The sequence below is a fragment of the Aulonocara sp. 'chitande type north' Nkhata Bay genome, linkage group LG3 (assembly GCF_057382095.1).
Source record: "Aulonocara sp. 'chitande type north' Nkhata Bay isolate Kocher_YH1m ecotype deep benthic linkage group LG3, A_spYH_male_GT1.1, whole genome shotgun sequence".
NCBI lineage: Eukaryota > Metazoa > Chordata > Actinopteri > Cichliformes > Cichlidae > Aulonocara > Aulonocara sp. 'chitande type north' Nkhata Bay.
This window is the reverse complement of record NC_141346.1, coordinates 51735172-51762264: the sequence shown is the minus strand read 5'-3', so window position 1 is coordinate 51762264 and position 27093 is coordinate 51735172. Positions and strand designations below refer to the sequence as shown.

Here is a 27093-nt window from a genome sequence, read left to right as displayed (position 1 = left end):
TGGCCAAAACATCTCACCCAGGAGGCATCCTGTGCAGATGGCCATACCACCTCAACTGGCTCCTTTCTATGTGGAGTAGAAGTGGCTTTACTCTACTCTGAGTCCCAAACGACCAAACTCCTAACCCTCGCCTACTGCCCCAGTGCAAGCTAGAAGTCATGACTTGACAAAGCCAACGGAACCACATCATTTGTCTGCAAATATTATGAACAGAGTTTTTATTTTCTGTGGCTGTAAAGGGACAAGAAACAATCTAATTAGACTAAAGCTAGCCAGACGGAATGGGCAGTTGTAGTATTTTCCGCATGCTATGCTAGCAATGAAAAAAGGAGCAAATAGTTTCAACCTTCCTGTCTGTGAATCAGGGGCAAAGGAAACTCTTTGGTTAACTAGATCTTCCAACAGCGTACTTGTCAGTCAGCAGGTGGAGGTTTCCTAACTCCTAGAAAGGTCATTGCTGCTCAGAGTAAACATGCAATGTAGCAGTATCTGCTCTCCTTTTCATGTGTGGTATGACCGAGGCATGCTGCAGCTCTCACAGGTACAGTAGATCCAGCATTGTCTCCCACTTCCCATCCAGGTAATGAAGTCAGCAATGAAGTCTTTCTTTTTTTAAAAACGACTGTCAGTGTGCACCTAGTCCCCTGGACACGGTGTGTTAATTTAGAGCCCATGACAAATATTAAGTAAACAAATACTTCCGTTTATTATAACTGCAGAGGTGGAATTGGGTGCTTTCAACCGGGGTCCCCTGGCACCTCAAAACATTTGTATTTGTAAAAAGCACTAAGCAAAGCAGGAATAGAAAACAATGATTTCACGGCACTGACAAAATCATAAAAATCGGAATGATAGAAAAAAAACACACGTGCGAGATATTACGAAAATATTCCTGTAGGGTTTGGGGTGTATGGACCCCAGTGATTCGGATTAGGGCTAAAGAAATATGCTAAAATAGTTAAACTCTTTGCATCTAACCCTTCCTCCCTTCCTTCCACAGAGAACATAATAAACTGAGCATTCTGTATTTTCTATAAATATGTTTTCCTTCTTTATCTAGTCTTATGAACCTTTAGAATATTAAAAGTATTAAAGTGACATACTCTTTCTCTTCACCAATATAAATTAGTCATACATTTCTGGTTAAGGTAAATAAAAAAATACAAAAATTATCATTAATGCTAGATAAATGATTTAAACACTACAGAGTCAAATGTACTTATTTGGGTTTTAGGAAAATTGCACTGTGTTAAAAGCATAGTTCATAAGTACAGAGCACATATATATCTTAATATTTAGTTGTAGTTAAAAATTAAATATTCTTAAATTATACATGCAAAGGCATAAGCAAAAACACGCCTCTTTAAAAATACCTTTCTTTCCTCAGCAGTGACTCTATCTTTGAACATTATGTCACTGCCCTCTACTGCTAAAAGTTCAACATTACAGTCCCAGAATCTGACCACAGATACATGTCAAAGGGCAACAGAGTCAAAAGCTAACTACTGTATTTCAAATTACATTAAACATGAGTGTTACAAAAACCAAACAAACAAGTATTTCAAGTGTTAGACTAAAAAAAATGAAAAAAACTATCACACATTGTTATATAGTTATTTGGATCATTTAGAGAAATCACTGTTTTACACGATTTCTGTGGTATGAAATCACAGGCATGCTTCTACTTGTTAAGTTAATTACAAAGCATTTCAGAGGCTGACTACACACCTATGGAATAGATATTATGGAAAGTTAGATCCGGGGATCTCGGAAAGCACCAACAAGAAGTAGAAGTAAAGTGGCAACAATGAATCAAACTCCAGCTGCTGTGCATATGGAATCCACTATGGGAAGGGGTTGTCAGGTGTGTAATTGAAACTGGCATCCAGGAACATAGCCAGAGTTCCCAGGGTGGTGATGATGACAAACAACCACAAGAAGAGACGGTCCACCACCAGGGCGATGAACTGCCAGTCTCCTGTCAGCTGCAGAGAACGCACACACGCAGACACAAAACTGAGTCAGCAATGTACCGTAAGTAGGTAATGACACAAGAACATCGCTAGGGCATGTCTGGAACAATCTGTACTCAGGAACTGTAGGCAGAGTGAATAACAAGCTGCTTGACACTCACCGAGTCATCCGTGTCCTGCTTCTTCAGCTGCTCGGCCATGTATGTCACAGCAGCGATGGCTGACTTCAGATTGGGAGGGAGGATCAGACAGAAACTGTCAGTGTTGGGGACTCTCTGGAGCTGTACTGTGCTCTCACACCTGAAACACAGAGAGGGAGAACGTCAGCAAAGAAGATGCAAAAACAAAAATGAATAAAAGTAAAGTCACTGCAACTTTGTGGACCTTTTCTCATAACCCCCACAGGAACTTCTCCTTTAGAAGACTTTATTATTGAAAGATGAGACAATAATCATTTTATTTCTCAAGGAAACACATGTCCATTTCAAGATCTTTAAATAAAGCCTGCAGACGAGCGGTGAGCGGTAGCTAACATTCTTTAATCAAAACACACAAAGAACAGACAAGCAAGCTTGATGAAGTCCCTGCATGACCGCGGGACAGACGGTCAGCAGAGTCTCCCTGAGCCTAGCATGGCTCTCAGTTAAATACCTTCTCCAGGAACAAAAGGCAGTACACAGCTGTTTCACACCTTAAGGTTCACACTCCCTTGCTTCCTACCAGAGTCCTCAAAGACACAAAAGACTCTTCCTGTGGAGTTGTCTGCTTCCCCCAACTTCCTTACTAGACCCCCAGCATTTGTCTTACTGTATGAGTGTGAGACATGTTAAAATCCAGTGGCACCAAGGTATCATACAATAAAATAATGTGATTAATGCATAAGTAAAAGAAATTCCTATACATGCCCCTTCCTGATTTCTTATGTTTTAACATGTTTGTTACACTTACATGTTTCCAATTTCAAATGTTAACACAGATGTTCAGAGTAAATACAGATTGTAGTTTTTCAAATGATGATTTCATTTAGTTTGGGGAAACAGCTCTCCAACTTTACCTCATGTAGAAAAAGTCATTTCCTTCTAAACCTAATAAGTGGTTTTGTCATCTAGCAAGAACTGCAGTCAAGCATTTGCAATAACTAATAAAAAAAAGCACTTGGGACAATTGTGTTGGTGACAGCTTTTGTTATAATATCAATAATATTTCTATGAATATGGGATACTGTTACATGTTTGCATAGACTTTTGTGGAATATGGAGACACTCCTGGCATTATATGAGCAAAGTGAGACTCATTTTTTAGGGTTGGTGGAGATGAGTGTGAAGATCCAAACAATCCCTGTCAGTGATGGAGAAGCTTTGATGAAAATATTTGGTAAAAAGTTCACCAGCATGAAGGAAATGAAGTTTCAAACTTTCCTTAGGAGGAGCCCAGCACGCCTGCTTAAAGAATAGTAAGTGTGGCGATGTGGATGCTTGCAGCGACTGCTGTATAGAGGCCATCCTGCTACACATGAAACACATCAGAGTCATAATTGTTATTTTAGTCACGTGTTTGTTTATTATCCTTATTGTTTTATCTGGGACAGTTTGCAGACATCTCAGAGAGAGGAGACACCAGCATCTGAACAGAGACTCAAACCAGCAACCTGCAGCTCCCTGCTTGGCTGCTCCAGTTTTCTCCTCACTCATGTTGCCCACCAGTGATTTCTAGCTGCCCACCCACACAGCAGGCTAGAATATGCGCTGAGCCTCAGCACCCAATACTTGGACATGTTTTCTTTATTAAACAATGAACCAGACCCCAAAAAGTAAACAGCTGTTATTGCTAGGCAACGGGAGCAGCATTTGGAGATGCAGCACCTGACATTCCTGACCATGTGGGCGGAGCATGCATGAAATGGAATGTTTAGTAGAACTGTGCAACACAAGCACTTAGTTCCAGCATGTTTCATTGTATCCAGACACAGCTAGAGACACATCTACAGCAGCATCTCTGTGCAGGACAAACGACAGTTGACGAAGAAACATCGAAAACTTCACTTCACTCCTCTACAAAACGTTGGTTCCTTTGTTTAAAAGGCCAAAATGAATCAAGGGAGATCGAGAAGAGGATCGGCGAGTGCTTCACCTCACAATACAGTACAGCTGATTCATTTTAAATTTCAAATGATACAGGCTGAAAATGTCAAATTAAAAGAAGAGGCAGAAAAATCAAGAGGAGAAGCTAAAAATTCAAAGTTTGAAACTGAAGTAGTATTGCAGGAATTACTGGATGTGGGTCTCAAACTTAAAGGAGAGAAGATAAGAAAACAACAGGCAGAAAACGAGAATGAAAACATGAAGAAAGAACTGTTGCAAGCTCAAAAAGCATTGGAGGAAGAGAAAAGCACAGCACAAGAAGCCAAAAATAAATATCAAACTGCAAAGAAGGAGGCAGGAAATGTGATGCAGGAATTACAGGAGGTGCAGGAAGCTTTTGAAGAGGAAAAAAGCAAAATGCAGTTGGCAACACAAGACGCTGCAAATGTAATGGCTGAAGCTGAAACACTAAGGAAGGAATTACTGCATGTGAAGCAACAACTTGAAGAGGAGAAAAAATGTAAACACGAGACAGAAAATGAGATTGAAAATATGAAGAAAGAATTGTTGGAAGCTCAAAAAGTGTTGGAGGAAGAGAAAATTAAAATACAGGAAGCAAAGAAAGAAATGGAAGATACAAAGAGTTACACTCAAAACATGAAGGAGGAACTGATGAAAGTGCAAGAGGAACTTGCAGAAGGGAAAATTGAGTTGAAGGTATTCAAGAAAGAAACGACGGTGACCAAGAAAGGCTGCAAAGATGAACTTAAAGAAATACAAAAGCACAAAAAGGAAGCTAAAGAGCTCCTCAAACACAAAGGGAAACTGGCCAAACAGCAGCTGAAAGAAACATTTAAAGATGCCGAGGAGCAGCTCAACAAAACCTTAAAAGAGCTGAAGGCAAAAGAAAAGCAAGCCGAGGACAGGAGGGGATTCTGGAGCAGACTGCTGAGAAAGAACTGACCCAGCAGCATCTTCCTCCTTCCCCCTCTCTCAACCTTTCTTTCACAAAAATCCCCCCAAACTTTACTTGGGACGTTTGTTTGTTTTTAAAAACTCTATTCTGAATGCATGTACTGACATACAAAAATAAAATTGCCATAACTTGACCTCATGTTGCCTGCTTCTTTTCTTGTGTGTCTGTGGATGTAAAACAGTAACACACTTTCTGCTCTGTGTGTTTTTAATTGCAAATAAATGCAATATGTTTTCATTTTAAAATGCAGTGCAAAAAACTTCTGCTTTAAATATTTTTTTTTTAGCAAAAAGCTTTTTTTTTTTGCCTGTTGTGGAAGTTTTCCATTTAAATAAAGCCTGCAGACGAGCGGTGAGCGGTAGCTAACATTCTTTAATCAAAACACACAAAGAACAGACAAGCAAGCTTGATGAAGTCCCTGCATGACCGCGGGACAGACGGTCAGCAGAGTCTCCCTGAGCCTAGCATGGCTCTCAGTTAAATACCTTCTCCAGGAACAAAAGGCAGTACACAGCTGTTTCACACCTTAAGGTTCACACTCCCTTGCTTCCTACCAGAGTCCTCAAAGACACAAAAGACTCTTCCTGTGGAGTTGTCTGCTTCCCCCAACTTCCTTACTAGACCCCCAGCATTTGTCTTACTGTATGAGTGTGAGACATGTTAAAATCCAGTGGCACCAAGGTATCATACAATAAAATAATGTGATTAATGCATAAGTAAAAGAAATTCCTATACATGCCCCTTCCTGATTTCTTATGTTTTAACATGTTTGTTACACTTACATGTTTCCAATTTCAAATGTTAACACAGATGTTCAGAGTAAATACAGATTGTAGTTTTTCAAATGATGATTTCATTTAGTTTGGGGAAACAGCTCTCCAACTTTACCTCATGTAGAAAAAGTCATTTCCTTCTAAACCTAATAAGTGGTTTTGTCATCTAGCAAGAACTGCAGTCAAGCATTTGCAATAACTAATAAAAAAAAGCACTTGGGACAATTGTGTTGGTGACAGCTTTTGTTATAATATCAATAATATTTCTATGAATATGGGATACTGTTACATGTTTGCATAGACTTTTGTGGAATATGGAGACACTCCTGGCATTATATGAGCAAAGTGAGACTCATTTTTTAGGGTTGGTGGAGATGAGTGTGAAGATCCAAACAATCCCTGTCAGTGATGGAGAAGCTTTGATGAAAATATTTGGTAAAAAGTTCACCAGCATGAAGGAAATGAAGTTTCAAACTTTCCTTAGGAGGAGCCCAGCACGCCTGCTTAAAGAATAGTAAGTGTGGCGATGTGGATGCTTGCAGCGACTGCTGTATAGAGGCCATCCTGCTACACATGAAACACATCAGAGTCATAATTGTTATTTTAGTCACGTGTTTGTTTATTATCCTTATTGTTTTATCTGGGACAGTTTGCAGACATCTCAGAGAGAGGAGACACCAGCATCTGAACAGAGACTCAAACCAGCAACCTGCAGCTCCCTGCTTGGCTGCTCCAGTTTTCTCCTCACTCATGTTGCCCACCAGTGATTTCTAGCTGCCCACCCACACAGCAGGCTAGAATATGCGCTGAGCCTCAGCACCCAATACTTGGACATGTTTTCTTTATTAAACAATGAACCAGACCCCAAAAAGTAAACAGCTGTTATTGCTAGGCAACGGGAGCAGCATTTGGAGATGCAGCACCTGACATTCCTGACCATGTGGGCGGAGCATGCATGAAATGGAATGTTTAGTAGAACTGTGCAACACAAGCACTTAGTTCCAGCATGTTTCATTGTATCCAGACACAGCTAGAGACACATCTACAGCAGCATCTCTGTGCAGGACAAACGACAGTTGACGAAGAAACATCGAAAACTTCACTTCACTCCTCTACAAAACGTTGGTTCCTTTGTTTAAAAGGCCAAAATGAATCAAGGGAGATCGAGAAGAGGATCGGCGAGTGCTTCACCTCACAATACAGTACAGCTGATTCATTTTAAATTTCAAATGATACAGGCTGAAAATGTCAAATTAAAAGAAGAGGCAGAAAAATCAAGAGGAGAAGCTAAAAATTCAAAGTTTGAAACTGAAGTAGTATTGCAGGAATTACAGGATGTGGGTCTCAAACTTAAAGGAGAGAAGATAAGAAAACAACAGGCAGAAAACGAGAATGAAAACATGAAGAAAGAACTGTTGCAAGCTCAAAAAGCATTGGAGGAAGAGAAAAGCACAGCACAAGAAGCCAAAAATAAATATCAAACTGCAAAGAAGGAGGCAGGAAATGTGATGCAGGAATTACAGGAGGTGCAGGAAGCTTTTGAAGAGGAAAAAAGCAAAATGCAGTTGGCAACACAAGACGCTGCAAATGTAATGGCTGAAGCTGAAACACTAAGGAAGGAATTACTGCATGTGAAGCAACAACTTGAAGAGGAGAAAAAATGTAAACACGAGACAGAAAATGAGATTGAAAATATGAAGAAAGAATTGTTGGAAGCTCAAAAAGTGTTGGAGGAAGAGAAAATTAAAATACAGGAAGCAAAGAAAGAAATGGAAGATACAAAGAGTTACACTCAAAACATGAAGGAGGAACTGATGAAAGTGCAAGAGGAACTTGCAGAAGGGAAAATTGAGTTGAAGGTATTCAAGAAAGAAACGACGGTGACCAAGAAAGGCTGCAAAGATGAACTTAAAGAAATACAAAAGCACAAAAAGGAAGCTAAAGAGCTCCTCAAACACAAAGGGAAACTGGCCAAACAGCAGCTGAAAGAAACATTTAAAGATGCCGAGGAGCAGCTCAACAAAACCTTAAAAGAGCTGAAGGCAAAAGAAAAGCAAGCCGAGGACAGGAGGGGATTCTGGAGCAGACTGCTGAGAAAGAACTGACCCAGCAGCATCTTCCTCCTTCCCCCTCTCTCAACCTTTCTTTCACAAAAATCCCCCCAAACTTTACTTGGGACGTTTGTTTGTTTTTTAAAAACTCTATTCTGAATGCATGTACTGACATACAAAAATAAAATTGCCATAACTTGACCTCATGTTGCCTGCTTCTTTTCTTGTGTGTCTGTGGATGTAAAACAGTAACACACTTTCTGCTCTGTGTGTTTTTAATTGCAAATAAATGCAATATGTTTTCATTTTAAAATGCAGTGCAAAAAACTTCTGCTTTAAATATTTTTTTTTAGCAAAAAGCTTTTTTTTTTTGCCTGTTGTGGAAGTTTTCCATTTAAATAAAGCCTGCAGACGAGCGGTGAGCGGTAGCTAACATTCTTTAATCAAAACACACAAAGAACAGACAAGCAAGCTTGATGAAGTCCCTGCATGACCGCGGGACAGACGGTCAGCAGAGTCTCCCTGAGCCTAGCATGGCTCTCAGTTAAATACCTTCTCCAGGAACAAAAGGCAGTACACAGCTGTTTCACACCTTAAGGTTCACACTCCCTTGCTTCCTACCAGAGTCCTCAAAGACACAAAAGACTCTTCCTGTGGAGTTGTCTGCTTCCCCCAACTTCCTTACTAGACCCCCAGCATTTGTCTTACTGTATGAGTGTGAGACATGTTAAAATCCAGTGGCACCAAGGTATCATACAATAAAATAATGTGATTAATGCATAAGTAAAAGAAATTCCTATACATGCCCCTTCCTGATTTCTTATGTTTTAACATGTTTGTTACACTTACATGTTTCCAATTTCAAATGTTAACACAGATGTTCAGAGTAAATACAGATTGTAGTTTTTCAAATGATGATTTCATTTAGTTTGGGGAAACAGCTCTCCAACTTTACCTCATGTAGAAAAAGTCATTTCCTTCTAAACCTAATAAGTGGTTTTGTCATCTAGCAAGAACTGCAGTCAAGCATTTGCAATAACTAATAAAAAAAAGCACTTGGGACAATTGTGTTGGTGACAGCTTTTGTTATAATATCAATAATATTTCTATGAATATGGGATACTGTTACATGTTTGCATAGACTTTTGTGGAATATGGAGACACTCCTGGCATTATATGAGCAAAGTGAGACTCATTTTTTAGGGTTGGTGGAGATGAGTGTGAAGATCCAAACAATCCCTGTCAGTGATGGAGAAGCTTTGATGAAAATATTTGGTAAAAAGTTCACCAGCATGAAGGAAATGAAGTTTCAAACTTTCCTTAGGAGGAGCCCAGCACGCCTGCTTAAAGAATAGTAAGTGTGGCGATGTGGATGCTTGCAGCGACTGCTGTATAGAGGCCATCCTGCTACACATGAAACACATCAGAGTCATAATTGTTATTTTAGTCACGTGTTTGTTTATTATCCTTATTGTTTTATCTGGGACAGTTTGCAGACATCTCAGAGAGAGGAGACACCAGCATCTGAACAGAGACTCAAACCAGCAACCTGCAGCTCCCTGCTTGGCTGCTCCAGTTTTCTCCTCACTCATGTTGCCCACCAGTGATTTCTAGCTGCCCACCCACACAGCAGGCTAGAATATGCGCTGAGCCTCAGCACCCAATACTTGGACATGTTTTCTTTATTAAACAATGAACCAGACCCCAAAAAGTAAACAGCTGTTATTGCTAGGCAACGGGAGCAGCATTTGGAGATGCAGCACCTGACATTCCTGACCATGTGGGCGGAGCATGCATGAAATGGAATGTTTAGTAGAACTGTGCAACACAAGCACTTAGTTCCAGCATGTTTCATTGTATCCAGACACAGCTAGAGACACATCTACAGCAGCATCTCTGTGCAGGACAAACGACAGTTGACGAAGAAACATCGAAAACTTCACTTCACTCCTCTACAAAACGTTGGTTCCTTTGTTTAAAAGGCCAAAATGAATCAAGGGAGATCGAGAAGAGGATCGGCGAGTGCTTCACCTCACAATACAGTACAGCTGATTCATTTTAAATTTCAAATGATACAGGCTGAAAATGTCAAATTAAAAGAAGAGGCAGAAAAATCAAGAGGAGAAGCTAAAAATTCAAAGTTTGAAACTGAAGTAGTATTGCAGGAATTACTGGATGTGGGTCTCAAACTTAAAGGAGAGAAGATAAGAAAACAACAGGCAGAAAACGAGAATGAAAACATGAAGAAAGAACTGTTGCAAGCTCAAAAAGCATTGGAGGAAGAGAAAAGCACAGCACAAGAAGCCAAAAATAAATATCAAACTGCAAAGAAGGAGGCAGGAAATGTGATGCAGGAATTACAGGAGGTGCAGGAAGCTTTTGAAGAGGAAAAAAGCAAAATGCAGTTGGCAACACAAGACGCTGCAAATGTAATGGCTGAAGCTGAAACACTAAGGAAGGAATTACTGCATGTGAAGCAACAACTTGAAGAGGAGAAAAAATGTAAACACGAGACAGAAAATGAGATTGAAAATATGAAGAAAGAATTGTTGGAAGCTCAAAAAGTGTTGGAGGAAGAGAAAATTAAAATACAGGAAGCAAAGAAAGAAATGGAAGATACAAAGAGTTACACTCAAAACATGAAGGAGGAACTGATGAAAGTGCAAGAGGAACTTGCAGAAGGGAAAATTGAGTTGAAGGTATTCAAGAAAGAAACGACGGTGACCAAGAAAGGCTGCAAAGATGAACTTAAAGAAATACAAAAGCACAAAAAGGAAGCTAAAGAGCTCCTCAAACACAAAGGGAAACTGGCCAAACAGCAGCTGAAAGAAACATTTAAAGATGCCGAGGAGCAGCTCAACAAAACCTTAAAAGAGCTGAAGGCAAAAGAAAAGCAAGCCGAGGACAGGAGGGGATTCTGGAGCAGACTGCTGAGAAAGAACTGACCCAGCAGCATCTTCCTCCTTCCCCCTCTCTCAACCTTTCTTTCACAAAAATCCCCCCAAACTTTACTTGGGACGTTTGTTTGTTTTTTAAAAACTCTATTCTGAATGCATGTACTGACATACAAAAATAAAATTGCCATAACTTGACCTCATGTTGCCTGCTTCTTTTCTTGTGTGTCTGTGGATGTAAAACAGTAACACACTTTCTGCTCTGTGTGTTTTTAATTGCAAATAAATGCAATATGTTTTCATTTTAAAATGCAGTGCAAAAAACTTCTGCTTTAAATCTTCTTTTTTTTTTTTAGCAAAAAGCTTTTTTTTTTTGCCTGTTGTGGAAGTTTTCCATTTAACTAGCTTTTATATGCTATATGTTATGCAGCTTAAAAAGCAATACTAAGAGTCTGCAGTCATGCTCGTAGTTGCCTTCGTGTTTGCTAGTTTATGCTAACATGCGCACACTGACAATGCTAACACGCTAATGTGTAGCAGCTAGAGCTTTTTTTGACCCTTCACACTGTCTTAGGCTACGTTCACACTGCAGGTCTTAATGCTCAATTCCGATTTTTTGATCAAATCCGATTTTTTTGTCTGCTCGTTCACACTACAAATAAAATGCGACAGCAAACGTGCTCTAGTGTGAACGCTCAAAGCGGCCTGCATGCGCAAAAGAAGACGTCACACACAACACGCTCTGTTTAGACCCAAAGCAAACAGTATTGTTTGACTGATGGCCCTTAATATAAAGACTTCGGACTTTACGTTTCCAATTTTTGCATACATAATAATTACATTACATAATAATGTAAATAGCCTAATAATTATCCTTACTGCTGTTTAAGAGAGGAGCGGTGCTTCAAAGGATAGTTGCAGATTTCTGTCAGAATCTGAAGATTATACAGTACAAATAAAATGTTCACGTTTCTCCAACGTTGTCTTCCCAGCAGTTTCACTGACATCTACACGGGATGGCCAGGAAGCGTTCGCGATGTCTTCTCGGGCGCTTCTCCGGAGCTGATAATTGGCATCTGTCTTGTGTCAGTTACGTAAAAGACGGATTTAATGCGACTTGACCGTTCAAACAGCAGTCGCTTTCTAAAACATCGGATATGTATCGGATTCAGTACCACATACGAAAGTGACCCAGATCGGATTTGAAAATATCGGATTTGTGCCGTTCACACTGTCATACCATGATTGGATATGGGTCGCATAGGGTCAAAAAAATCGGATTTGATGCGCTTTCGCCTGCAGTGTGAACGTAGCTGGCTACGTTCACACTGCATGCGAAAGCGCATCAACGCAGTGTGAACGTAGCCTTAAGCGTTTAGCATGTTAATGTGATAACATTTGGTAATTATAGCACAAAGCATTAACCCTCATCCTCTCAACATATTTAACATACACAGACTACCGACTGGGCTCTGTGTAGATCTCAACAATCATAACAGTTGCTACTACTAATCTGGACCATTTTGATTCCAATATAAAATAAATTGAATAAACACACAACCAGTCAGCCCAGCATGTCCTAGGTGGAGTTGTGTGTTGTGTTGTATTTATTATAGCAATTACAATATGAGATTCAACTCAAAACCCCTCTTACTGTATAAGACAAAGAACAATGTGTTTTGCAAAGAAAGCACCTTCTAACCTGGAGGATATCTTGCCGCTCGAGTTTGTCACAAAAACACTTCTGTGAGAAGTTAAAAACTGTAGTAACAACCTCATAAATGTTTCAAAACCTGAGATTTATGCTGCGTATGTCACGAGTCACTGTGCAGCGTGGTTAATCTCTGCTAAAACAAAGCATGACTCTGTTTAGACACATCTGTCTTGACTCTTTATAACATACAGAATGTGTCTTTGTGTGTCCTTGACCCAGGCAGGCTTCCTGCAGCTCCTCTAAACACTGAGTGACAGCAGCAAACTCCAAGCAGAGGGGTTAACGTTTACGTGATGCAGTAACATTTGACTTCTTCATTCTTTGTCTCACACAGCTGTTCCATGAAGCGAAACACATGTGCTGACACAATCTTTATATTTATATTAGGCCTCTTTTATTTTTGTGATAGGACGGTCGAACAGACAGACGGAATAACATGCAGGAAATGGACCAGGGAAGAGTCAAACCGCTGTTACAGCCATTCGGCATAAGGGTCAAACCACCAAATTATACTGAGACCCAGGCAGGATCTTTCTTCTTTCTTCTGCTCTGTAACTCACTTGCTTCGTAACAAACTAAACTTCATAATTAAACCAAAAGACTAGATTATGAAATGACAAATTTGAGGGATTTATGCAATCTATCTATGTCTATAAAATTAAGATTGTCACCTGTATTTTGCACATCCTTTGTATTAAATAAAGCATTTCTATTTGAGTGTGATGTATCCATGCCTTTTATCCCACTTATTAAATTTGGGGATGGAAAATGGTGGAGAGAGTTCATACCTTTCTTTTGAGAACAGTTACGCTGTGCTCCAACTTTTCTTTGCACCCACTAGATTCACATTGTTTTCATTCTTCATTATATGAAAACATGTAGATATCATGGATGCATATCATGTAACAGGCTGGCTGGGCACCACAGTGCACCTGTCACACTGGCACCATCACTACATATGTGCAGTCTATGTATATGGTCTATAGTTGTTCAGTGTGAGAGTCGATAACTAGCACCAGAATGAGGACGGCGTCAGTAAGGAAGCAGGACGTGTTACAGAAAGACAGCATGACAACAGATGGATAGGACAGTAAAAATGAATCAACTCCCATAGGAAGGCTGGTGCTGGTGTATGCATCCGTGTGTGTGCGTGTGTGTGTGTGTGTGCGTGCGTGTGTGTGCGTGTGTGTGTGTGCGTGTGTGTGGTAAGTAGTGGTCCACACGCCACCCACATTCCACAGCTTGTATTCATTACCTCAGATTCACGGAGTCCTCACTGTGACAAACACACACAGGCACATGTATGTACTGTACATTGGGACTGTAACTATACCATCATGTAAATATATCTATATTGAGTTTAACTCTTATTAGAGCGGAAAAAACATAAAAAACAAAATAAAAGAAATTTGCCCAAACTGCATGCTTGCTTCAAGATGTGGGAATAGAACATGTATGCATATATGTATGCATATGTATACTCTCTGTGAATGGTACTCATGGCCATTGATCAGTGGTTGTTGATCAATGGTCATGAGAATTTGCATAATTAAGATTAAGGAACTGACCTCCCAGCCCATTGTTCCTTCAGTGGGCTGGTTTCAGTCATTATGCAAATGTGCTGTTTATAAGATTTGGGGAAACCTGCAGTCAGCTGAGACTGAAGATGTCACTTGGATGAGTGACGAAACTTTTCTCCCACAAAACGCTACGTCCAGATGAACAGAATCAACTTTTGAACATGTATGCACTTTATAACAAGCACACAGAGTTTGGAATAGTATAAAGTTGTCTCATATCACCAAACATCCACAAAATTCTTATTCAAAAAAATTCTTATAAGCAACAAGTCTGATAGTCAACTGATAAGTGAAATCAAGTTACAGTGTGTTGCCTCATTTTTCACAGAACCGGATGAGGCAACAGACATATAGATGAATCATGTCTGTATTTCTATGATAGCACAGCCACCATCTCTCCCACATCTAACACGACAAAAGCCTCCTATGCCTCTATCACTCAGCACCAGCTTTCCCTTCCACTCATCTATTCTTCACTGTCCCTCGAGCTCCTTTCTGTGGGATTACCCCCTAATGCCAAACCTAAACAGAGGCTTAGTGGCTGGCGACTGTGGATGTGGGTGTGGGGCTTAGCTGGGGCTGAATGTGATGCTTTTGGAACAGGATGAGAGCTGTCCAGCACAAGATCTCATTCATGGGACTGTGAAGCTGGTTATGAGGCAAGACCCACGAGGCAAGGTACCAGCTGATTAGCCAGAATGAAGCAGGTAACATAAAGACATCATGTTTCTAAGCAACTACACTCTTTCTGGTTATCTTGAGTAGCTTATCTCACCCATTCTTAACTACTACCAATGACAGTATGAAGCAAAACATGAACAACCCTAAAACTGCATTATGACACGGCTTTAACATGCACACGCACATTCTAGTCATTTTATTAAAACAGTAAGCTGAGCATCTGGATTGAATTGTTGATGCATTTCAGAAAACATAAAATAATTACCAAAACTTGCTCAAATTCATCATCTGACAGTGATTATCATTGCACGTTCTGCAGTTCATCAGTGGTAATAGGTATTATAATGTTTCAGTCAGGACTACAGAAGCAGACCAGATTAGTGGAATCTCAGTCTCAACTCATTTGTATAGCGCCAAATCGCAACAACAGTTGCCTCAAGGTGCTCGCTAATGGAGATTTGCTGCATAATGCGGTTATGGCGTTAATGTCATTTTAACGAGATTGTTATAATGTTATAATCCAACTTGTGGAGATTTGAATATATATTCTGCATTTCAGTCATGCCTTTGAAGCATCCAATACATTCTGAATTAGTACGACAATTCAATTCTTAAAAACACCTTTAACACAATCTTATTAGATATGATATCAGAAGGCTCAAGGAGATGTGTTTACTGTTGCAGCCTTGACAGATCCTCTGAGCTTCTGCAATGATGGCTATAACTCTGCCAACTCCAGCACACAGTGTACTTTACTATAATAGCTGATCTGGCACCAGATCCAACATTCACACTTTGGCACACTCTACAAAGGAGATTCATGCCCACACTGGCTTTTATTAATGTTAATAGAAATAGCTTTCCCCATCAGGATCTGCACATCTCAGCTTAGAAAGAGGCTGAATCAGGATGAATTAGCCTCAGGGTCAATACTTCAGCTCTGTGGTTCTTAATATTCGTGACAGGCGCTAGAACTTTTTGGCAGTCTGTCTTTATTTGATGATATAAACCAATACATTTAATCCCATCAAACATGTTACATTTTTGCCTGAAGAAAAATGAATATTTGTAAAAGTTTTCTGCTAGTGGAAAACTTTGTGTGGAGTCTGTCTTACCAACTTTGCTGATGTGCATAACACAAACTCCACTTATTTCTATTTCTTAGTTATTTAATGCCTTGAAAAAAAAACTGCCCGCTCATTTCTTTCACAACCATTCACAGACCTATTCGCTGGTTAAGACTTGTTTTAATAGTTAAAGTTAGAATTTAGCTTAGGGTTGGGGAAAGGTTTCACCTTTATAGTTGTGATGTTTTTTGTTTGCTCAACCTGTGGCATTCAACCCTAACCCTATTCTGGTGCAATATGTCTTTTTTTTTTTAACTTATATTAAAAACAATTCACTTAAATGTTGGTTTTCAGGGAAACAGAAAATATTAATTCTAGCTGGCACCCATCAAAATATGTTCATATTCTTCCCAAAAGTACGTTTTGGTTGCTGTCAGAATGGAGTCGGGGTTGAGGTTGAGGATCAATGTCAGTACATTTTGATTCAGAGAGAGCCTTACAGCCATACCTGTACATTTATATATATGTGGGTTAGAGTTAAGCTTCTTCCACAAACACCAGAGCAGGCAGTATCCACATGATTTCTGCACAAAATCTGAGATCTGAGAGGAGCTAATCAAAATGACAACAAGCCAACTGCTGTTTCCTGGCAATAAACCAAAGAAGTTTGAAGTATATTGGCTCAGCGATTGTCAAGGAAGGTTACAAATAGATGAACAAAGCTTTTGTGAATTATTAATACGAAGAAAATGAAGTAGATATTTTTGGATACTCATACAATTTCATTTAGACACAGTCACACCTCTAATAGATTGCTTTTTTTCTTTGTCATACCTGCCTCGCCAAGGTAAGACAAGATCAGGGTTGATCTTGCGAATGAAATACTCTCCTCCCGGCTGTCGCCCATTGTAGCTTTGAATAGGTGTGTCATCAGAAGATTCCTCTTCCAAAAAGGGTTCCTCTGGTTTTGGCCTCATCATGCCAATGTATTTAGGCAGGAAATGTATGAACACCTGAAAAATCAAATGGAGGAATTCAGTGGTTTCACAGAGGTTTGTACTTTTGTTTCAAGCTGACCCAACTTAACCCAAGCATAAATTACAACTTTATAGAAGGTATCTGTTTTACTCTGTGGCTTTACATGTAATGTCACTTTTCAAACAATGAATTCAGACAAACTACAATCAACAACTACTTAATTTAACACACTTTTGCAAAGTGCCTAATCATAAGAGTCAGCAAAAATTCAGAAGCTAATTGCTATTAGATTGTTAACTTTGAATGTCAACACTCATTCAATTGTATCCATTTTTGCCATCTGTAAGTGGTGCATTTTTATGTCCTATCCAACCAAATTTCATACTGACCTTTGTATTTTTATCATATGCTTACATACTTTCAAATTATAGAATTATAATGTGCACAAAACCCTTTTTAATGAATCTGTGGAACGTGGTTTAGTAAATTCTCACCTGCTTATTCTGCTGTTCTGCTATTCTGGTAATGCAGTTAAACATAATGAACCTTTATTCATTAATTATCAATCACATTTCATGTGTATAATAATAAATTAACACTATACACCTCTGCGTTTTTTGATAATATTAACGCTCTAAAGTTTAAGGCATCATATTTAGGAAAATTAACCCAGTATTTTTTGGGAGAAAGACAAAAGTACTACTTCTGGGGGGGAAATGTGAAAAGTTGTTTTTTGTTGTCTGTTTGCAAGACTTGAAAGAACAATTTTCTAAAAACACAAATGAAATATTCTGATTGGCTAAAATTAGGGTTGGGCGGGGCTAGGGCAGTCACAGATGGCCCAGCAGTGTAAATGTGAGCTTACAGTTAGAGAAAAATAAACACTAAATAAAGTCTTCTTAACCCTCCTGTTATGTTGGCTGTCAAATTGACCCATTCTGGTGTGAAATGGTCTACAGTATATTGTGTACTACAACGTCTCTGGAGACTCAGTATTTTCTCCCATTTCATAATGAGTGCTGTCAGATGGGAGACAGATACGGTGACAGTTATTATTATCCCATAAAAAAAAAAAAATGTTAAAGAGGTTTTTTTAATAATTGGTGTCATGAAAAACTATTATATTTTATATATAGGTCTTTCCAGCGTACTTTTAAAAAAATGATTTACGTTTTTTTGTAAAAATATATTCTCATTGAACCATGACCTATAAGACCGTAACTAAACATGCCCTGGGTCAGGAACACAAAACACATTGCTGCACCTGAGAAACTGACATCACAGGACAGTTAAATTACATATAAAGTAACCTTTATGATATCCTCAAAGTTTAAGTATATTCATAAAAAAAATTATATGTGATCCATGATTTCAAATTCTTACATAAACATTTTAGATGATTATTAAATACCTTTCGGACCCAGCTTGGCATGATGTGTGTGCTGGGTGTTCGGTGATGCAGGTTGAGGACTACCACACTTAGGATGACAGAGAAGGTCACCAAGATCATAGTGAACATGACGTAGTTGACAATAATTGGGATGCCGAGGGAAGTCTCTGGGACCTTGTCAGCCAGCAGCAACATGAAGACAGTCAGAGCAATGAGGACGGAAATGGAAAGAGTCATTTTCTCTCCTGTAAAGAAAAGGGACAAGTTGACAAATTAATTATGACAGTAAGGTAGAAAACATTTTGTCTGTACACAGTGTTATACTAACAAGAGCAGAATTCAAGACATTAAGGAACTTGCTATCAAGAGACTTGCTGATATTTATCAGACTCAGGCTGATTTCCATCAATTTCAGGGTTTAGCAATTGGCTCTAATCTGGTTATACACTGAGGTACTATATCAAACTGCTATCTTTTAGCAGAGCGTTCTCACTCCCGAGGCGTAACATGTCGACGTTTTGTCACGTCCCGCGGCGTTCCTGAGGAACGCGAAAGGAGACCTTCGGCGTTCTTATGGTACGCGGCGGGCTATGGCTGGAATCCAGTGCAATGACGCTCCCGCGGTAGTAGACGTTCCAGCCCTGTATTTCAGCCCTAAACCTAACCTTATCCCTAGCCCTGACCATAACCTTATTCCTGACCTTAACCAGGACTTTAATGATGTTAAATAGCGTGTTTCTAAGCGATTTGAAGAAAAAGAGCGAACATGTGTAGGTTCAGTCCAGACGGTTCTCATATTTCCTCTTTTTCCGAGGTCGTCATTTAGGAACGTGGTGGGTAGCCGAAAACGTAATATGGTGACGATTTGTCACCTAGCGTAAAATGTTACGCTTTGGGAGTGAGAACGGGTTGCTTTTAGTCAGTGGTATCTTAGGCCGAGCAGCCTGCTAGGTTTGTTATACACTTGTAAAAACCCTGAAGCTTTCCGTTGAATATGTTCTGCTGTTTTGTTTGTTTTTTCATTGGCAGTGAAGCATTATTATGAAATGTGTCTGCAAAACGACAGTTAATAACAGTGATCCATCATTCACCTTCAATGTATTGTAGATCAATACAGTTCTTTAAAGGTCGCCCTGACTTACAGAGCAGCTCAAATTAGACACATGCTTATTGTCATGAGATTAGGCAGTTTTTCACTTCCTATGCTTGCTCTTGGCAATGATGTGTAGTCATAATGTCACAACATGTCACATGTGCTGACCTGCTCCAGGAGGCAGGTAGAAGACAAATATAGCCAACACGCTGGTGAGGATACAGGGCACAATGATGTTGATGATGTAGAAAAGAGGCTTCCTCTCTATGATGAGATAGAAGGTGATGTCCTCATACAGGTCCTCCTTAACGTTCTTTCTTGTTGGTTTGTGACAAATGGCCCATTCACCATTCTCTGTCCAAGGTGAGGCGCAAGGAGAAGAAGTTAAATGTAAAGAGGATTTATTCTAAATCAGACACAGTCTGGTAAATAAAAAATGAAGCCACTTAAAAAAATGTACGTACAGAACACGTAAAGCACAGGTGTCAAACTCCAGGCCTCGAGGGCCGGTGTCCTGCAGGTTTTAGATATGTCCTTGATCCAACACAGCTGATTCAAATGGTTAAATGACCTCCTCAACATGTCTTGAATTTCTCCAGAGGCCTAGAAATAAACTCATCATGTGATTCAGGTGTGTTGACCCAGGGGGAGATCTAAAATCTGCAGGACACCAGCCCTCGAGGCCTGGAGTTCGACACCCTGTTCACAAAAACAGGACAAATACTGAAAAGCATCACTACGTGCACCAACCAGTGAAAGCGTTCTCATCTATTACAATCTCTTGGATCTCTTTGCCGTCATGATCCAGAAAGTATTGCAGGTCAACCTCAGAGGAATCATAGGTGTACGAGCGGAAAATCATGCTGCAGTTTTGCCAGTCAAATGGGAAGTACGCCACCTATAGATTGTTAAAGTCAACATATCATTTTGAAGATGACTCTCAAAAAAGCTCCAAGGAGGAACCGTCTATGCACTGGTACTGTTTCAATGGAAACGAGCTTAGACTGTACCTCTATAGAGCAGGAACTGCGGTAGATGGCGGGTGGAAGCCAGTTAACAGTGCCGTCACTGTAAACCAAGACGTTGACGTACAGAGCCACATCAAACTGGCCGTCATTACTGAAGGAAGAGAAACGTGACATTTATTGAGGCAAAGTATCTATCCTATCACAGCATCAAACAAATACCAATGTTGGTGCTGATCAATCTGACACGATATGGCGTGTCCAAACAAATACTATGATTGGTTTGATTATAATCCAAATAGACAAATTAAAAAGTTCATCTTGACAGGAAGTCAGGGGATCATTGAACTTATTATAAATCATCCAAGAAGAAACATGATAGTACTACTCACTACTTGAGATATTCTAAGTCTTGGCCAAATGTGGTGGACCAACCTCGTCTTTAGGGCAGGCACTCTGTTAGTCATGATGCAAGATGTAAGTGTGAGTGCAGTCAGGACACTCACTTGTTTATGAGGTAGATGTCAGGTCGCCACACCTTGTTGGGAGGAATTCTCAGAACATTAATGTCGTCATATTCAGCTGGGTTCCAGGACAGCCTGTAGTCTGTCCATTCCTGCAGGGATGAACAAAAGGAGAAAGGCAAAGTGAATCACGAAAAAGAGTAAACAGCTGAACAGACAACAGGTGATGTCCCTGTCATTCCCATCTTTGATTCTCCAGCGTTTGGCAAGTCATTTAATCCCACTGACATAAACATTCACAATCAAGCACACATACTGTCACAAACAGAGCAGCCATCCTGAAATCTAATCAGCGAGGGCGAGGGAGTGAACTGAGACAGTGAGTCAGAGAAAAAGAGAGATAAAACATGAAATAATTTGTAGTTATGAAAAGTGACAAGTCCGTTTGAGGGCAGAGCGAAGGAGCACAGGAGAGAGGCATCAGAGCAAGGCTCACTAATGAAGATGAATGTTTTCATGCTCATACCAGATTCATGAACACGTTAGTCGTCATCTCGCCGTTCTTCTCATTCTGCAGTGGGATAATAACAGGGAGAGGGGTGGACGTATGTACATTAGTGATGCCACTATATCTTGTTGTGTATGACAGTACCATTACTTTCAGACCTCCTCTATTGAAACTAATCGAGACAGATGAGTGTGATCCTGGTTCTATTCAAACTCAGCAATCAAATTACATTTTAGGTAAAAGATAGAGTGCGAATGTATTTTAGACATGGTGTAGAAGCATACAATGCTATGAAGTAATTGTTTCCTTCCTTTCTTTAGCATATTTTTTTTCACAGTTACATATTTCCAATCATTAAAATAATTATATTATTAGATAAAGAAAATAAATACAAATTGTAGTTTTACCCGGTGCTATGTAAAGAAAAGTAATTGCCCCTTAAATCTAATTAAGCTGCTGAGGAGGTTATGCCCTCCTCAGCAGCATGAACAGCAATCAAGCGTTTGTGATAACTGGCAAAGAGTCTTTCGCAACACTGTGTAGAAATTTAAACCACTCTTCTTTGCAGAATTGTTTTGACTTGGCCACAGTAGAGGGTTTTCAAACAATGCATGGCAAGTTTAAAGTCTTTCAAAAGCATCTTAATTGGAAATAAGTTCAGACTGCTTTCTTTGAGCCAGTCAGAGTTGGACTTGGATGTATTCTGGATCATTATCCTCAAATATGCTTCAGCATTGGACATTGTTCCACCAATTACAGCAAGTCATCCAAGCCCTGAAGCAGCCCTGGACCATCACTTTACCCCTACCATGTTTGACTATTGGTACGATTATTTTCATGAATTCTGTTAATCTTACAACAGATGTAACTAGACTCAGACCTTCCAGAAAGTTCCATTTTTGTCTCGTCAGTCTACAGAAAATATGTTTCAAGGACAATGTGAGATGAGCCTGTGGTGTCGTTGTTGTTGTTGTTTTTGGTCAGCAGTGGTTGTTGTCTCCTCAGAACTCTCCCTGGATGCCAATTTTTGCTCATTCACTTTCCTATTGTTGAAACATGAACACTAAACTTAAATATGACAAGTAAGGCCTGCAGGTCTTCAGATACTGTTCTGGGTTCTTTTGTGATCTCTTTGATGAGTTGTCAGTATGGTCTTGGAGTAATTTTGTTAGGTCAACCAGTTAGAAATGGCTTTGATGTCAACGACTTTGTATGTCAATGGTTTCATTAGATCCTGGCATGTTGTGCTGCTGTTTGAGATCTTTTAGCTTACTTCATTTTGTCAGAGTTTCCATTTAAGTGATTTCTTCATTTGAGAGATCACGTAGGGCCAAGTAAGTTTGGATAGTCTTGTTACAGATTAAGAAAGGGATTTGGCATTTCATTTATTGTGCTGTAATATTTTTGGATTTGAAATAGCTAAAAATTTAGTTTAAACTGGTACATATAAAGCCAGCCCTATCCGGAATCCTTAACTGGTAGGATGTAGAATATTTTGTTTGCATGTCTGAGGGAATATTTATGTTTATGTTGTTCATTTACCAAGCTGACAAGCTGAGAGAGGGTCATCCCCACCCGCACCGTCACCTTATCCTCCCAGTAACGAGCTGGTCTCACTTTCATGTTGTAGTTTTCAAATAGCTTCTGATGAAGCCTTCTCTCTGTTTCAGAGGCTCCTGCAAGAAGGCATGAATGCAGACACATAGTATAATGAAGAGAAAATGATAAAAAAAAAAAAAACATCTGCAAAAGGAACAGCAGTGATATTAAGAACAAAAATGCAACAAAGAAAAAGGAAGGATGAAAATCTGGTGAAGGGAAGAAGTGGTAAAATAAAGAGAGACAGCAAGGCCTTAGAGATCCTATAAAACAAATAGATCTTTCAATGTGAAATTTTGCATTTTATACATGAAATCACAAAAAAAGAAATGGCACTGGAGTCACAAATGAAAATTCTGCAGTGGCATAGATGGCAGTTATCTCACCAATGCCCTTAAAGAGTCCGTCATCAGGCCTGTTGTTTCATATTTAACTATGCAACTGTAGTAACTGTGCAGGCTACTACAGTTACATAGTTGTAGAAAATTAGAAATGCCTCATCCATGTTTTTGCGTCTTCCAGATTTGTGTTTTACTCTAGTATTAGCAAGCAGAAGATGCAGAAATCTGAGCTCTTTACTTTACATTAGAAGAAGATGACCGGACTTTTTCATCTATGTTCTAAAGTTATCATTCTGTTCTGTCACATAACTACAGTGATAGATCCTCATATCAAACCTGGACAAGTCTCAAATAATGATGTCAGTGTGTGTTTAAGTGATCTCTGTGTGCCAACAGCTCTGTCTCTCATCCACTAGTTTCAACTGTGAATCTTACAAAACAGCAGAGCTGGGAATTAGTATAATGTCTATAAATGCATGTAAATGTTGTATAGCCTATTTTATTACAAATTAAAATAAAACATTGACCTTAGATCTATTACCACTTAAAAGTTTTACGTTTGTTAGATTGTCAGTCACTTGCATACTTTTGGCATGTTCAAAGGTGCTATAGAAGTAAGGTTTAATTGACTAAAAAAAAAGCGAAAGGCTTGAACAATTCTTAGTGTATGTGAGTGAGATAAAGTTCAACACAAGCAAGTCACATGTTGATTTGTGGATTTGAGTCACTGACACCAAACCACAGCATGTTTGCTCTTCAGGAATCACTGAGTCAGGCCTGCAGTGGTTTGAGGTTCAGTTCCCACTGAGATTAGCTACGCTAAAAATATCATCTAATCTATATTGTGGACAGACCGCTGCGCTGTTATGTTGTTCATACTCAAACACGTATCAGCAGGCTACTTATTATTATTAGTTAGAATTTACAATTATTCTGAATATCAATACTGCATTTGTGAGATATGGTCGATTTACATGAGCAAATAAAAGTGATAGATCTAAAGTTTATGATTATAAAGGGGCAAAAGACATAACAGCAGTGTGAGATAAGGCAGGATAGGCCCCAAAACACAACTTTATTGCTGGAATTACAGAACACAAACTTAAACCGGGAATATGCTAGGAGTCAAACTAACACACAGGCAGAACACACAGCCAGGGAATGAGGGAGAGCACGACAAAACACACAAGGAAATGCAGACAGGATAAACACAGGGAATCAAGGCAGAGTGGAAACACCTGGGAAACACAGCTGGATAATAATCTAACAGGCGAGTGAAGCAAACCATGAACCATCAGTTTTACTTCATGAGGATGAAGCACACTGTCAAAATAAAACAGGAAGCATGAGAAACACACACTGAGATTCAGACTGACTAACTACAGGGAACTGGGGAACGAGGGAGCAAGACAAGACATGGAGACACAGAGTGACGGCAAGAGAGCGAGGGACAGAACTGAACATACATAACAAGACATGATAGACTCCACAGGTAGGCAGCACAAACGCTAGGTCAGAGACCCAGGACCATGACAATCATATTTTTAACTATGCTTTTTAGGAAATCCATCCTTCTACTTGTGCCATCACAGATCTCCAGGTAAAGTTTGCAGAAAGTGTCTAAAACTGTCAACGCAAATCTAAGCTGAAGATGTAGGATCTTGATTTGTATATGCATGTCATGATGTGTACTTCTTGTATACTTGTGCCCAGGCACCTAAATTAGTATAATGTCATCATACAAACACATTACACAAGTTTTACAAATACTGTATACTTAATGAACCGAGGCATAAATTAAAATTTGTAATCAACTTAATTTATTTACTGTCATACTGTTATACTGTATCCAACATCTGTTGAAAAGAAAGGATATTTGAAAACTGGAAATCAGCCTATGCTGGAGCTCAAACCAAGACATGAATGCATGTGTCAGATTAACACACATAAAGGAGATTTCGCTCAACCCAAAGCTGTTTTGTTCTTAGTTTGTGTCCGTGAGGAGACAATTATGATAAACATGAAGAAATATTAATCAACATCAGTTTCTTAAATGCCAAAAGAATTGTTCTGAGGGAAAAAACAAACCAAACCAAAAGAAACACAGATAAAGCCATGTTAAACTTTCCACTAGAAAGGAGAAGATATGTAAAAAATAAAGTTTTCATAGGTTTGGTTCTTGAAAACAAAAATATAAAGAAATTAGGGGCGGCTCAAAACGTTTGCGCAGTACTGTAAATTAACTGCATCAGTAGAATTGTACTTAGACATTATTATTATTATTATTATTGTCATTTAATCTCTGTCAAGTTATAATGTTTTAAAAAGACAATGTCTTAGAAGTCATGTATCACAGAAAGCTCAGCATTAGGGACTCTTTCTTTCCAAATATGCGATTAAACAGCATGTGGCAAAGACAGAGGACAGACGGGACACGCAGGAGAGGCAGGGCAGGTGCTGGTGGTGTACGATGGGTAGCAAAGGTGACTGAGCTAATGTAATTGATATGTAGTAAGGGAATAGGATCAAAGGGATGGCTGAGATACCAGCTCCATTGGGGACAAAATTAGATTCTGATTAACAAACAATGATGTGTTAATGTGATTCATTATATGTTCCAGAGGAGAAGAAGGAGGCCACTCTTGTTTTCAAGTGGACAACATCTGTGGAAGGACATAAAATACAGGCTTTGTTCCCCTGGGACTGCAGTTTTATCGCTGATGAAACAAACCTGTAAATTCTCACTGGCTGTGTGACAAAAGGTCAAGAAAGGGCCACAATCATGGTGGAATTCACCTGTGCAGCTTTTTTTTTTTTTGTCATTCATTTATTTCTTTTGCTTTTCACTCACATTATGGTGTCAGGAGGTCAAGGTTATTGTAGGGTCTTTACCTTACTATAGGAAGCGCCTTGAGGGAACTGCTGCTGTGAATTGGCACTATATAAATGAAACTGACCTTGAGCTGAACCTGGTTAAATCAATTTTAATCATGATTTTAACGCCTAGCCTTTCCCACTCAAAAATGGGGGAATTAAAAAAAAGAACATCAAGAAAAAAAACAGGAGATGGAATCAATAGCAATTTAACTGGAGTGACAGGGTGAAGTTGTGGATGTGAGATACTTGTGTGTTATCTGATTTGACTGGAGCTGTCTGATTCAAATTATGCCTCGATTCCTCCACATGAAAACAGATTCCCTTCGATCCCACCAGGAAATAGTTAGCAGTTAGGACACATAGACGAATAGGAACACTGCACCGCAGGTCACCAGCAACCATGGTTGTTTGTTTTTAGTTTTCCATTTTTTTATGTTGTTCCTTTGTTTGTTTTTTAGTATAATGAACATTTCACTATGTAGGTTTTGATTTAGATGGAAGAGAAACATCATGTCTCTCTTCTGAAAATACTTATTAGTAAACATGCTGCTATTAGTTCCAGGAATGCTCATTAGCCAGATTTATGTGGCCAGATTATGCGACATTTAATCATCTTAGCATGATTCATCTTAAAATCTATTTTTAAACATCCTCAAACCATGAAAACTAGTGTCACACACTGGCATTCCTAAAAACGTCCTTACCAGTGAAAGTAAGGCAAAAGCAGCCACACACGAAGAGAAAGGTATTCATCCTCATGCTAGTGCTCAGGTACATCTTCATTTGTCCAATAATGGCAATCATATCATCTTCTGGACTCTTGTTAGCCAACCAAAGGCTCTTCTAGCAGCCACAGCCAGTCACGTCCCACCTTCACCTGGATACAAGATGAATGGTCACCCCCTAAAAGCTCAGGAAAATCAGTGCCCTGCTCCAGCTGGGTTACAGCTAGTTAACACCCCGAACGGCACACGCTCTTCAGCTAACGACCCTGTCTCCTGTCCTTTCGTCTCTTTTGTGGCCATGACTCTCTGGGTGAAACCATGACCTGATTGGATGGATGTGCTGGGGGGGTGCGCTTGTACTAG

The 27093-nt window shown here is 39.4% G+C and overlaps 1 protein-coding gene across 1 annotated transcript; it reads right to left on the bottom strand.

Annotated features, from left to right (window-relative positions):
• Positions 1 to 762: 762 nt before the first annotated feature.
• chrnb1l (cholinergic receptor, nicotinic, beta 1 (muscle) like) lies at positions 763 to 26902 on the bottom strand. Its single transcript, XM_086285156.1, has 11 exons — positions 26710 to 26902; positions 22731 to 22864; positions 21207 to 21251; positions 20723 to 20832; positions 20262 to 20370; positions 20002 to 20149; positions 19420 to 19605; positions 18180 to 18403; positions 16625 to 16803; positions 2135 to 2273; positions 763 to 1985 (listed from the first exon to the last, which is right to left on the bottom strand). The coding sequence occupies exons 1-11, from the start codon at positions 26807 to 26809 to the stop codon at positions 1845 to 1847; spliced, it is 1515 nt and encodes a 504-aa protein (XP_086141282.1). The 5' UTR covers positions 26810 to 26902; the 3' UTR covers positions 763 to 1844.
• Between the last annotated feature and the right edge of the window lie 191 nt (positions 26903 to 27093).

What these genes read in the sequence shown, in the direction of transcription:
- chrnb1l (XM_086285156.1), bottom strand. Translation starts at nt 26,809, where the DNA reads ATGATTGCCATTATTGGACAAATGAAGATGTACCTGAGCACTAGCATG. An exon ending in TCTCTCAGCTTGTCAGCTTG is followed by an intron (nt 21,252 to 22,730) that starts GTAAATGAACAA and finishes ATCCCACTGCAG; the next exon opens with AATGAGAAGAACGGCGAGAT. An exon ending in GCAGTTCCTGCTCTATAGAG is followed by an intron (nt 20,150 to 20,261) that starts GTACAGTCTAAG and finishes AACAATCTATAG; the next exon opens with GTGGCGTACTTCCCATTTGA.